Source organism: Tetrao urogallus, assembly GCF_951394365.1.
Source record: "Tetrao urogallus genome assembly, chromosome: 6".
Classification (NCBI taxonomy): domain Eukaryota; kingdom Metazoa; phylum Chordata; class Aves; order Galliformes; family Phasianidae; genus Tetrao; species Tetrao urogallus.
Window position 1 is genome coordinate 44,535,287 of NC_136819.1, and position 14,575 is coordinate 44,549,861.

The 14,575-nt window shown below is 39.8% G+C and overlaps 1 protein-coding gene across 1 annotated transcript in view; it reads right to left on the bottom strand.

Annotated features, from left to right (window-relative positions):
* Positions 1 to 14,575, bottom strand: part of CCDC88C (coiled-coil domain containing 88C) — a gene marked incomplete at both ends in the record, with an annotated part of 85,372 nt that overhangs the window by 34,859 nt on the left and 35,938 nt on the right. The window contains 7 exons of the mRNA XM_079536791.1: positions 78 to 224; positions 5,487 to 5,645; positions 6,058 to 6,139; positions 6,704 to 6,888; positions 7,636 to 7,776; positions 9,060 to 9,143; positions 10,719 to 10,777. Of these exons, the coding sequence (XP_079392917.1) occupies positions 78 to 224; positions 5,487 to 5,645; positions 6,058 to 6,139; positions 6,704 to 6,888; positions 7,636 to 7,776; positions 9,060 to 9,143; positions 10,719 to 10,777 (857 nt within the window). The remainder of the gene's footprint in view (positions 1 to 77; positions 225 to 5,486; positions 5,646 to 6,057; positions 6,140 to 6,703; positions 6,889 to 7,635; positions 7,777 to 9,059; positions 9,144 to 10,718; positions 10,778 to 14,575) is intronic.

Sequence of the window (14,575 nt, forward strand, 5' to 3'; positions counted from 1 at the left end):
TGACATCAATTTATGTGACAGCATAAAAACAGAATGCAGTAAAAAAAAAAAGGTGTAATGAGAAAGAGAGGGCATACCAGCTCCACATCATGAAGTTTGGATTTCAACTGCAAATTCTCCTTCTCTATCTCATGCAACTTATCAACACGAGCTCTTGCCATCGTCAGCTGTTCTTCCAACATCGCCTTTGTTTCAATCAATATGATGTTATCTTCTCTTAACTCCTACAGAGGAAAAAAATAATGTTAACTTCTCTCAGTAAAGTGACTTTTCAAAGGCCAAATCACTTTCATACAGCAATGTTGTAAAAAACAAGAAAAAAAATTGTCAATCTGACATTTAACAGGAAATGATTCCATGTTTAATTATCTCAGATTCACTAATGAAAGTAAATGCAATTATTTCCTTGTTTTTTCCTGAATTTTAGACATTTAATAGATTTTTCTTCATACAGAGCTAGATCAAAAAGACAAAAAACATAAAATAAACATTAATGGCACAAGCCATGCCATTGATCCATTAAAGTTTCTGAATCTGTTTTTACCGAGTAAAAATTAACTTACTCTACAGCAGCCACAGCTTTGGAAACCAAAGGTAATTATACAGCACTCTTGCAAAGCAGTACATGAAGCTCTATGCACTTAAGTATCTAATCTCCAGAAATACAAGATGCTCAAATCATGAAGTCTGGCTATGTATTCCTGCTCATGTTTGACACAGTTATTAAATTATGTGTTATTTCAAGTTATAATATCTCACTGTTAGCTTTTACTTTTAGGTAAGTCTTCAATCATAGACATAATTTTCTATGGAAGGAATACACCAGCATTTAAACAGATTAGAAAGATATTAGGAAGCATTTTAGCCCAGGAGAGTTACAATGGGGTAAGAGGCAGAATTTTTTTTGCCTACTGTTCTTTCTCCACCTCCTTCCTGTGCTCCAATTAAATAAGCAAGAAGAGAAAGTCTGCATGCAGGAATGATGAAATGCTTAGTTCTCGAGAAGATCATTCCTGGACAACAGTATTCCAAATGTGAAGTCTGCTGACATCAGTGTTCAAGTCTGCTCTCTCCAACCACAAACATCCAAGCCAAGGAGATTCCTGAATGACCATCAGGCATGAGCAAATTGCTTTCACTTCCTTAACCAGCAACACCCTTCTCAGTTATGGAGGGGAGAGTCTGCCACAAAAAGCCTCACATGGCTCACAACTTACCAAAAAGAAAAAAAAGATACTTGCAAAGCACAAGTTAGGAATGCCTAATGGCAACCATTCCCCTTGCTTTCTGATACTACAGGGGGCCACGATTTAAGAGCCTTATATAGCAATCTTAATTGTTTGCTGCATTTTGACTGTAGATGGCATAGTACGGAAGTCCACCTTATGCACACACTACTGCCCTTGATGTCTCCTCAGGTCATCTACCAACCTGCATAATAGTAGAGGAATAATTTCCTCACTACAGCAGCACTAAAAAGGACAAGTCTGTCAATGCTTATGAAGTCCTTTAACCACTACAACTGAAACGTCTGAGTACGCAAGTAACTAAAATAATAATAATAATAAAACACTAATTTTTCAGAAACAGCATTCTGGGCCAAATCTGATCTAATTGGGTCACTTCAGGGTAGGCAAACTAAAAAGGCTGACACCTAACAGATGACAGGCTAGAGGAAGTACATAAAACAAAATGTGCTGAGTGTTGTTTAAGCTGCCAGGATATCCATAACGAAACAGCAATGTGACTGGTTTACTTTGCTATATCGTCACACTCAATCCAGACCACAGCCCTAAGAAGGAAGGTTGTGTCTGACCTCAAAAACAGTCTCAGAACTATGCCCAAAACTGCCTAGCAAGCAGGAACTAGTTGTTATTTTAGAGACTCATGAAGAATCAAGCTATGTGCCAAGTACGTACATGTAATCCAGGCTCTGGTACAAACCACACAGCACTGGGAGCTGCAATGTATGGAAGACTGGAATACTTTTCATTGAGTGCCCAGGAGGAGTGGACATGCCGGTTCAAAGCAGCTCTGAAGAAATCTTAAATTAATAACCTGGTGAAAATGCCTGCTATGTCAAGGCCAACAATGCTCATTGGTGTACCCATCCCATGATCTTAGGTTGTCTTAACACTGAGAAGTTCATGTAATTTAAATAATTACTCCACGGGATCTTGCAGAATTACATCTCAAAGCCTTGAAGGTACAACCACTCTAACTACAGTGTGTCAGCATTAATGCCTGAGAACTCACTGCAGAAGACAGTCAGCCTAATAACACACTGAGCTACAAACCACTCCTCCTGGCCAGAAATTGAACAGACGATCACGGTGATGTTTCCATCAGAAATAAGGGTTTTTCTTTCCTTATGAGTTTTTAAACTGAGCTAAATTTTAAGTCAGCAGAAATAATAGCTGGCTGTGGGTTTGTTTGTTTATTTTTGAAAATACACCGAGAATTTAGCAGGCAAGAGCTTCAACTTAAATCATGATGGTTTAATATCCGCCACACATAATCCTGCTTTTGTAACTACACTTCTGAAACAAACTATACACTGTGTTCTGGTCATGTATCACTGTGCCCTGAAGTAGCTTTAAGAATGGCATGGTGTGCCCATATGGTTACAATTTAGTCTGGGAGTAAGTGGTTGCACAATCAGGGTGTGTTGGTACCCAGAGACATTTTCAGAAACTAAAGTAGCAATCAGATTGTTTAAAACTAGAAAATTTGTATGCGCATCCAGACCTAGTTATTAAACAGAGTTCAAACTCCTCCCTTCTACAGTTCACAAATTGCCCCTACTGAGCCATGATACAGCTAACATCTTCTGACAATCAATCATTGCTTTGATAAGCTGTATGAAAACATAAGGGATACTTTTGCATTTTAAAATGTTCACAGAAATTCCTCCCACCACCTTGTGTGGAAACGTAACTGCAACAAAAAGGAATGACAACAGGCAAGGCAGACTTCCTGGCCTCTGAGAATTATCTGATCTCCTGGAGCCACACTAGGTTCAACTGAGACAAATGCTAGAGGAAAGCTTTATGCTGAAGAGAAGCACTTCCTCGGAGGAAGTCCCGTATTATGCCCACCCCTCTAAATTCACTCTTAGGACTTCACTAAGCTGCCCCTGAAGGAAGGTATCTAGAACATATTAATCTTCATGTTCCTTGGAAGACAGTCAAATTAGAACGCTTTTTCAGAATAGCTTTGTCAAGAAATACAGAGAAGGAAACCAATGAACATTCTCACATGTTTTAGGTTCACATACAGAAAGACAGACTTGCTTCTTCAGCACTGATGCAATAGCTCCGTAAATCTCTCCCTGTTGCCACAGCTGATTTGTATCACATGCTTTCAGAAAATACTTACAAGCTTGCTAACAATTCCTAAAGCTTGTCACAGTATCATATACAGAGTACCTTTCATATTCTTTGCGACTACAAACTACCAAAGGTGTACAAGAACAACACCAAGGAAAAAATTTCCAAAAACCTACTTAGTAACCTTCTGCACTGACACACAAAGCTGAAAACACTTTCTTCTCACTTACTGATTTGATACTGCTTATTGACAAACTTGACAAAGCCCTATGAGCCTTAAGGTACCACAGAAATATGGCTTACACTGCACTTCGTGCATCTACTCGTTGCTGAGTCTCTGTGAAATTAGTTTGGGTCCTAAGTCTTGGAGCTCAGGAAGTCAATCACAGCAGTAAATGCACAAGATGAATCAGCACTTTACAGTCTAGTGGTTAAAAACATGGACATTCCTGCACAAATCTCACATCCTGTAACAGTGAGACAAACAGTTTTTGAAGAAGTGGGAGGAATCTGAGCCAACACCGAACTCAATCCCAGCCTTTAGTCCTTTATTTGGATGGGTGCAGAACTTGATATACTAACAGAAAACTCCATGGACTGAGGAGAGTTGGATACTGGCTGCTATGAACAGCCTTTGTGTTACTGCACGATGATAAAAACAGACAGAAGAATACCTTGTGGAATTCCCTGAATGCATCAGCATAAACCAATGGAGCTTGCCTGATGCTACCACTGTACAAGTCTGCCACTTAATGGCTGTGCCAAGGTTTGATCAATAATGGAAAGCAGTGGTAAGAATGTGAAACATTCTGGTTATTCTAGACCAGAGAGCAGCCTGCAGACAGCTGTGCAATCCCACCACATATTAGAAAAGCTCAGCCTCTGTGGCAGCAACAACTTTTGCCACAGGCCACACTGTTCTCCAAAATTAGAAAAGTGTCACATTGACAGGAAATACACTTTGTCTCATCTACTACTGTACCTCAGGGAGGTATCCTTCAGATCCAACACTCATCTCCAACATTCAAAACATTAATCAAAAACTGACAGGGTAGAAAAGGGGGGCTGAGAAAGTTTGAATGAAACTTTCTGAAGCAGAAGCAGAGGTCTCTTTGCTGCATGACAGCAAGGTTAGCATGCAGACAGTGAAACAAGACTGCTGGCTCCTGGACAGCAGTCCAGAAAAAACACTGCCACAAAACTAGAAACTGTCTTGTCCTAGATCAGGTAAAAACTTCGAGCAGGAGGTAGAAGCTAAGAAACTCCAGTGCACAGACAAAAGGGAAATACCAGGATACCACACTTCGTAGTTTACGTGAGGTTAACGCACGACTGATTTGCCGGCTTGAGGTAAGAAGGCAGAGAAGCAACTTCATAATCTCTACTATAAACTGAGAATTCCTGAGAGAGGAGGCAAGCTTTTGTTGGCTGTTACTACATTTCATTTCAAATTCATCTTTATGAATTTGTTCATAAGAACCAGCAGCTAGCTGACATCTTTGGTGGGGAAAAAAAAACACAGAAAACCAACTGCTTAAGAAGTAGGGTTTATCGAGCCAAAATAACACGTGTTCTCATCCTAGCAAATGAGAGCTTCAACACTGCTCTTGTGTCTCAGACCTGGGATTTTATCTAGCTATAGTGAGGTGGTCAATTACAGAACCTCAGTATGTTCAGCAAGTCCAGATCTTTATTTGACTTTGGCAGATATGCTACATACATGAATCATTGAGAGTTTAGGTAAGAAAAGCTCAGAGCACTAAAAGGAAGGAAAATAAGAGCAACTTCACCTAAACTTAGGGTCAGCAATGCTGTGAACAATCTATTTGTCCAGATGATCTCCAAGGTCCCTTTCAACCTAAATTATTTAGTAACTGCAGGATGGGCATAACTAACAGGTAGGTAACTAAGATGAGTAACTTCAATTATTATGGGAACAAAGGTATCCATTTCTCATTGACATGCTATACACCAGGCACTAGGAAAGATCCAGATTTTGTCTTTCTACTACAAGCAATAGTTGCAAAAAGGCATGTTAAAGAATTTCCAGTTGCTCTCATGTTTTGCTACAGTCAGCTCAATTACAAATGACACATGAAGCAGTAATACCACAAAAGCCAAACATTAAGGATTACTCAGCACTTCATTTTCACTTACCTCCATGCGAGCTTTGTAAAAATCCACATCATGAAGCTTCTCTTTGCACCGAACAAGTTCCATCTCAAGTCTCTCCACACGGTTTGCTTTTTCTCTCAGGGAGTCCAACTCATCTCTATATGCTCGGGCAGAACGAGCATCTGAGGCCAGGTGGATATTCTAAGAGATAAGAGGGATAATCAGGGAGAAAAACCTAAGTAAAAACATACTAAAGTATGTCCTTCAAGACTTTCTTTTTCTTAACAGCAGGCAAATTACATTCTCTCAGTGTAAGAGTAAGACGATTCTCATACTAACCAGTACATTTTCTACAAGACTACGAGGTATAACAGCCTGCCAGGACTCACATTTGCAATGCCTGACATTACATAAACTTCAGGCATTACTGGACTATTTGCAAGCTGTACATACGAAACTGTTCTCACCAGTTAAGCAGAAAGTGTCAGTACGCCACACTCATAACCGTCCAAAAGCTTGCTGGAGTACCTTGAATTCTTCATTGAAAATATAGAACAGTATTTTTTAGCTTCAGAATAAAAGAGTTATTCCCAGTGAAATGAGCCCACCTTACCTCTTGTTTTATTTTTTGCAGCTCTAGGGTGAGCTGCTCAACTTCATGTTTAGAATCCACAAGCTGCTCGGATTTCTCTTCCCTGAAAAACGATTAGAAAAAAAAGTTTCTTTTTTTTCCTGAAGGATTTTTTTTGATTCTGCTGAGAAACCAGAGTGACAAACAGAAGTCCTCCAGCATATTCTGAAAATGGAGTTTCCTTTCTGGCATGACAATTTCATAAAAGTAAAGTCTATTTTCTTGTGATATCACATACATAACAGACATGAAATTCTAACTTCATATCTTTCATATTATCTGTTTACATCTCACTGGCACTGCCACCACTATAGCTAGCTTTGCTCTGGACTTCCCACCAATAGTTAAAAGTGCAGCTAGTTACTGGCATTTTAGAGAGAGGAAAAAAAAAGATGACAGACAAAAACAAAAAGCAGCTACCACTCTGTGTTTAGAGATCAATTTTTAAAAAAAGGATGATGGAACATTCATTCTAGCTTTCTACTACTACAAATAAACAATGTGAATGACATTTCACGAGAGCCCTCATGGAAGTCAACATGCTGAAGCTGACAGGCAACTGCACTTTCAGGATACAGAAGACTTTATACACAGGTCTGCCTAGAAGCACAAGTCACTGGTAACTTACAGCTCCTGCCGAATCCTTCTCAGTTTAGCCTTTGTGTCTGCCAGCTCAACTGCAAGGTGCTGTTTGTCCTCATTAGAAAGAGGGTTGGCTGGGTTTGGAGAAGAATCTGGACTTGATGCCTTCAGAGTATTTGGTGGTTGCTGAGACTGCAGATAGTCCCTCTCTTGAGTGAGATCTACAATCACCTGGAAATACAGAGAAGAACATAGAGTCACAAGATAAATAGAAATAGCTACACATTGTTTTTCACACATCTATAAAAATGATGAATAAATGTAGAAAATTAAGTTATTATTCTATAAAATTCAACTCAGAGTAAGATGGAAAGATCAGATGAAGGAGAGCAATCTCTACCATGCTCATACCACTAAAACATTTCCCTTCCAATGACAAAACTGCCAGTTTTTTTTTTTTTGAGAACTCATATAAATTCTAACTATTAATAGTTTTAACTAACACAATCACAAAGTCAAATGCATGATAGAAAATTAACAGGTACAAAGAAGGGGAGAAGGCTCCTGTAGAGATCTGAAGTGAGATGAAGTGATAAGTCAGCAACAGAAAGGCCTGGTTTCACACAGGGGAAATAAGCAAAAGACACTGGACCCACCATGGTAAATATCTCTGGAGAGTCAGGCAAGCAAACACTCTTAAAATAAAGAGCTAAACAGACAAGAGACAAAAATCGAGACAAAGTCACAACTGCAAATATTTTGGTATCTTTACTGCATGCACATCTCTTACCAATCATTTCATCACACTTTAATGTTTTTGTCTTTTCCATTCTCACATAATCTTTTTACAGGTTTTCTGACACGTAGAAGAAAGGTGTAGAAGAAACAGAAACCCAGGGCACAAAAAAATACGACAAGGAACTGAGTTTCTTAACTGGTGTTCCACATGAATGCTATACAAGAGAGAAGCCACTGTACCTCTGTGCACTCATCTCTCTCATCAATGAGCCTCTTGAGGTGGAACACCATATTCCTGGAGAGAGACTCCAGTTCTTCGGGGGCCATGTCTGGGAGCTCCAGCCACTGCAAGTCAAAGACGTTCTCCTGGTTGTGAGTCACCTAAGAACAAGGGAAAAAAAGAAGTGTTTCCACTGACTGGCTCATAAATTGTTTGCTGCATATGCTGTATCCCCTAGCTTCTTCTACTGATGTACTAAGAAACATTATCACATGTCACCTACAGCATGTAGAAAATAACACAGACATTGAGTAGCTAAACTGTAACACTACTCAGCAATTTCCAGTATTTACATTTTTTTAAAATTATTATGGCTGACAATTTTTTAAATGATTGCATATATGCAAGCACAATTCTGTTAATGATATGCTATGTCTTAATTCCAGCAATGAAGTGATCACTACAGGAATTAGAAGGAACTACTAAGACTGATAAGCCTTGTTTTCAATGAACTCGCAATCTGAGCTAATAAAACTGAAGAGATCTGACTTTATTAGAAATTTCTCTGGCTATTGCTGTCAGCATTTCTTTTCACTGATACTGTACCCACACATATTTACTCCGATTCTGATTTAGCAAAAACATCATGCAAGTGAAAACATTCTCAAGCTCAGTTAAATAATATTTCTGCTTTTGAAGTGCTTATTTAATCTTTTTTTCTTCCTCCTCCAATGTTAATGAAGAAGATCCTGTCTTAGACTTCCATAACTGGTTCTCAGTTCCACAACTTAAATCTTTTTGCATTGCACCTGCGGACACCAGACTTCACCCAATGCCCCTTTCCCAATGAGGCACAACCAACAGAGGGTATTTTCTCTGGGCTTCTCTTTGGATCTCCAAAGCAAGCTTGTTCGTAACAGTCACACATAGTCCTTCCTTTTATAGAAACCATAGAAGTCTAAGAATATTCTTGTCATTGGATCATGCTTCTCTTTAAAATCAAAGTACATGTCTAATTTCAACTGCAGAGAACAACTTTCAAGACGAATTAGGAGCCCAGTGACCAAAGCACACTACCGGGGAGCCTATGTCTCACCTGCCACAGGACTAAGGGACTGTGTCTATGTCATTACAGCAAAGGGGATTCCAGCCATACACACTTTTTGAAATATTTTACACACACATCCTTACAAGATTATCATCTGTATATTCTGAAACCAGCAAGACATTTGCCACTGTAACTTTCTAACATAGCAATGTTATAAAAAATGCCTACCATTTTAACTGTATAACATTATTATAACCATGTATTCAGAGAACAATCACTTCTTCCTCTCAAGTTTATGAATCTACCATGAAATTTGAAGTGCCAAGCTTGAAAACACTGATACATTGAGCCAAGAAAAGCACAGAAAGTCAAAACAGCAAGTACTGAGAGTCCTACCTCCTGAATGTGTGACACAATGGCAGCTTGGGTTTCAATATCCAGCTGTTTTATTCTTTCAATAAACTCTTCTTTTCTTTCACACTGTTAAAAAAAGAAAAAAAAGGCAAACTCCTAAAACTCACTACAGCATTTTTCATCCAAAAAAAAATATATACACATATGTATCACTAAATTGCTAACAACAAAACGTTCAAGATCTACTATTAGGCTAGAAAGTATAGCACTTCACTCCTCCATATGGAGAAAGAACTGAATTATGCTGTAAATTATTTAAGTCTTCTACAGCCTGTGCAAGCAAGGCTAAGTTAAGTGGCAGGGTTTGCTCTTTAAAAACAACAGCCAGAGGAAATCACCACAGCTTCACTAACGGAGTCACACAAACATAGACAGGTAGGTACAAGACCTACACTTACATTGCATTATTTAACCTGTCTGTTTCTCTGTCTGCATTATGTGTGGCTTTGGCAATGAAATAAGATGCATACCTTAGATGCTACTGTCACATCAATGACTAACTTTCCTTGTTGAACAAAATCAACGTGCTTTAGATAAAAAATAGGGATGGAAAACATTCTAGATAAAAACGTGTGACAATTCAGACAAACAGGTTTTAGTAAACCTTTTAGTAAAGGTTTTTAAGGAGTTGGATATCTGTTGTCAATATATCAATAACCGTACACTAACACTGTAATGCACAGTTGTTACAGGAAGACAAAAGAGAAGTTAAATATTAAGGGTTTCTTTAAACTGCCTTTTCTGCCATTTGGAGTGGCCCTCCGGGATCTGCCTGAGTCTGACCATTCATTTCACTGGGAAGGGCCCCAGGACTGTAAACGGGTACTGAGGACGCTCAACAGCCAACTCAGACCTTTATTTTTTGTGTTGCAACGCAGCGCAGAGATAAAGTTCAGAGCAGCCACACGAAGACAGCATTACCCTGACATAATTGACTTGACATAGCTGAGCAGAGTAAGTGTCCTAAGGCACGACAAAAACATTAGAGACCTACAAACAAGGTCAATTATAAGCAAAGGCCAGTCTGCAACACCCCTATTGTTTACCACCATGGATGTTTGTTGGGCAGAACACTGAGTGCTTTATCTGGTAACTGTCATTTATTTCTGGGGAGTTTCCCATACACACTGCCTGTCCAGTTATTTTAACAAACACTAGATAAAAAATCCCCACATGAATATACAAAGTAGCTATTCATTTTGGATTTTATAAACATATTGAATCAAATGATAAATAAAATCAGGCTTTGTTAAACAAATGTCTAGACTTTGCTTATTTATTTGCTTTGTATCAAATATAAAAAAATACATCTATAGTAGTCCACAAGTGAGAAAATAAACCAATAACAATCTTGATACCAAATGCACTACCCAAAGCTTTTTCTTGCACTCTGTTACAACAGTACATATTCTGTGGCTGATTTAAGCACTGGTAACAAATTGTGGCATACAGTGTGTCTCCTTTCCCCATGCTGCCTTCTCTCCTACAATCATTTCATTCATCTAATATCAAAGATTTACTTTGCAAGCTATCCTGAGCTAGACATCTGTTCATATAGCAATGATCTTCATGTGGATTTTCTCAGTCCAGAAATAACATCAGATTCACAAAAATATTTTTCAAGCCTTTAATGACATTCACCTGAACAGCACATCCCAGAACCAACAACAGCAGCTTCTTAATTTCTTCCATACTTTTACCTAGAGAGGAAAAAATGGAATTAGTACATGTGTAACATAAATTAAGTATCTCTGAGTTATATCCAAAAAAACAGGAATATTCTCCTTTGGACAGTTCATATGTGTCCATTATATTGTTTCCACACTTTCCATGTAACAATACAGTTCTTATGAACTTCTTAAATCTAAAATCCAGAAAGATCATCTTCCTCACATTCTCTGAGGTTTTGTACTGATTAATGATGAGATTATTTTTTTTTTCCCTTTTCACCTGTGCTTGCCTCTCATTTTGTGATTACCCAGAGTAGAAAGCAAGAACAAAACAAGACACACCCCGGATAGGATCAAAGGATGGTTATTATGACAGGACAAATTTGTCTTAAATTCTGCACCTATAAAGTAGTTGCTGCTTAGCACAGTTGCTGTAGGAAAATTTAATGCCATCCTGTGTAAACAAATAGTCTCTTTAACAGAGAGATGCATCAGCAGCTAGTTCTTCCACTGTTCACATTGTGAGGGGCAAGCCCTATGTGCTAGGCGGGGTAACACCAAGTGCTGTTCAGCATTCACGCTGGGAGAGAAGGAAAGAAACAGGCCTTGTACACTACCCTCACCCCTATGCAACTGCTTCCCGACACACAGCATGCAACCGCATGGTAAACATTCCCACCTCATACCCTGTTTTACTTGAGTGTTCCACTGCTCCCACCACAGAGCAAAGCTGACCACCACCACATCCCTTCAGCAACAGACCACAGGGCTGACCGGGCAGCAGGTCAGAGGCCTGTGCAGAGTGGGGCCAGGCAGCTGGAACAATGCCCACGTTCAGCCCCATAGAGGCACGCTGACCTACGTCACCGTGGGGCTGCTTGCAGCCCAGGAACCTCACAATGTGGCATGCAGGCAGCTTTCCTTTCAAAAAGGAAATGCCCTCAGCAGTCTTCAGATTGTTAAACCATTTTTCGGCAGTTTTTACGAATGCCAATTTTTAAAATGTTTCAAGTGATCTACACAAATTATCAGCACACGAAACATCAGCACACAAATCAGTGCTGGAATTCTCCAAATTCAAGTCCCACATTATTATCACTAAAACACTGCAGAGAGAACTCTTCTGCAGAGACAGACATAAATAAAACATGCTAGTTCTCACTTTATCTTGTAAATATCACTTATTTTCCTGTAGAATATTCAAAACTGATTTTGAAAAGCATACAACCTCCCCTCCTATCTAGAAGCATACCTAGCTTGCTCCCTTCTGAAAACTAACCATTTAGTATACTAACTACATTTCAGCATGTGAAAATCTGCTTGTTCTGTACAATTCTTAATAACACAACATTCAGTGTAACCAATATCACAAAAAACCAAACCACTGAACAACAACAAAAGCTCTGCTGCACTGTGAGCAGTTCCTGCATGGGCAGTACTAGCCCAAGGAGATATCAAGGTTGGTGAGAACACATTTTCTTTTTGCAAAATTACATTTTTGTTACAGTTCCAGCACTTGATTTAGTTCTTTATCTATTTCAAAGCAAAGCCAGACCAGGGATTAAAGGCACAGCGTGCCTGTGGGACAGTACAGAAAGCAGGTCTGTGAAGGACAGCAAGGGAACCCTGCACCTTCTCCTCCTCCCTAACATCCTGTGCTATGCTCTGTGCACCACAGCTGTCCTGCAGTTGAGCCTGCTGGCTTGGAGTTCCTCAGGTCAGAAAACACTGCAATCACTTTCCAGCAGCAAGTGCACCTGCACTACCCTAAAGACATGGGAGCTACTGAAGCCAAAGTGCACTCTGCACGAGAGGCAACAGGCTTTGTTTTTCTCCCCAGACAACAGATGTGCATCCATGATACTGCCCAATCCCGTGAGGTGCAATACCTTTAGCTGTAACTTAATGAGGTCAGCCCTGTTCTGGCCTTGCCTGGAAATACCACTCAGAGCTTCACTCCCACCCGAGCTCTCTCACCAGCAGGACAAGCTGGGGGGCACACAGCTTAGGCAGGGAATCCTAACCAGTTATAAAAAACAGCAAGAAATTAAAAGATTTGAGGTAATAAGAAGTTTATTAAACTGCTGCTGCTGCTTCAAAGCTAACATTTGGCAGCTGAGCTTACCAAAAACACCCTCCTACATCCCGGCCATGAACGCTTAGGTCTGGGGCAGAACTCTTGGCAGCCACAAGATGAAGTGAATGGACCGGATTCAAATTAGCACTTAAACAGAAAGGTGCTACTAAAAAAATCTGGGGCATTTGCACCTTATTGAGAATTCCAGGGCAGCCGCTCTCAGGCCATGTATTTGTGCCTGTGAGGGAGCCAACACCTGGGGGATGCACGGAGACCATCTGCTCTGACAGTGGGTTGGCTGGGAGGGGGAATCCCAACCACCACCTGCAGGTCAGGATCTGTCCTGGCTCACGGGAGACAGACAGATGGCACAGCCCAGGGACAAGGCGGCAAAGGGATTAGGGGGCACAACAAAAGGGACGGATAGAGGTACGGGGACAGTACAGAACACAAACAAATATAAGAGAGGGAATAGAAGGGAATGACATAAGACAGAATGAACCCATGTATGGGGGATTTTGAGCTTATGCAACTTTTCTATGTACTTTTTCTTTAGTTTTCCTCCAGCAGAAGAGAGGGAATGCTAGTTTGTGTAGTGCCACAGGCAGCACGCAGTGGGGCTGTGAGAGGCTGGGAAGCAGTGAGCACACCAGCGCTGTTTTTCCCAGCTTTAGTTACATCCTGAAAAGCCTGACTTCTACATTAACACTATTGAGGCCATGTTCTGTTATTAACTTTATATTTTATGAACCTCGCTGTCTCTGGTGGATTGCGAAACAAAATGAGGAAGGAAACCAGACATGAAAAAGGACCCCAGTAGGAGCATGCATCTTTTAGGATTTTAATCAAAAACAGTTTCTATAGATATTTACCAGCAGGGATCTGGGGTTTGTTCATTCATAAACTTTCCATGTAAACTGAAAAGGGGATCTAAACAGCAAGGTTTTTGTTTGTTTGTTTTGAAGAGACAGAAACAGGCTACCACAACAGGCACACAAGACCTCATTTCCAGACTTGTTCTGAGAAAACTTCAAGTCCCCTCTTCTCCAGCCTCTAAACAATTATGTCTGATGGTAAATACACTGATGATTTTCATATTGAACACAGAGGACTGGTGATGCAGTAGCAGATTTTTCTGAAAAGACTGTTTAAGAAAACCCTTAGAGGAAGAGAAAAACAAAGTTTAATGGCAGTAGCTCACCACTGCATACTGCATTGAAGAGGCCTGTAATGTCAGCTACCTCATTCTGCAAGTCTGAAAAAGCTTTCTAAACCCTTTACGTAAACTTTCAAGTTTCTTTTCAGTTCCTTGTATTCTAGAAAACAATCGAGGACATCATCTTCTCACAAACTATTTTTGCAACTTTTATGCTTGTGGCCAAACAAACTGAAGAAGATAAGCCTGGACCAAAATGATTTAGAGGATGTGAAAGTTCATTTAGTTCCTGAATCCAGAAGACACATACCACGTTCTATGAAAAAGCTCAACTCCTACAGCATTTTTAGTAGTAGCAGCTCTGTATTCTCAACAGTCTTATGTTCCAAGTGCAGCTTGTAGAAGCCCTCAGTAGTTCCAAATGTTGAGTGCCAAATGGGAGCTAAACAGCAAGAATACCATTCTCAACTTCAAAGCTGCTCAGTTTATGATTTAAAAAGCATAACACCACATTTGGCTGCATTTTAGAAGGACAAAGTACAATCTGTAAATTACGCTGTCGAACAACTCTGAAAAAAAAATATAAGGACTTGTT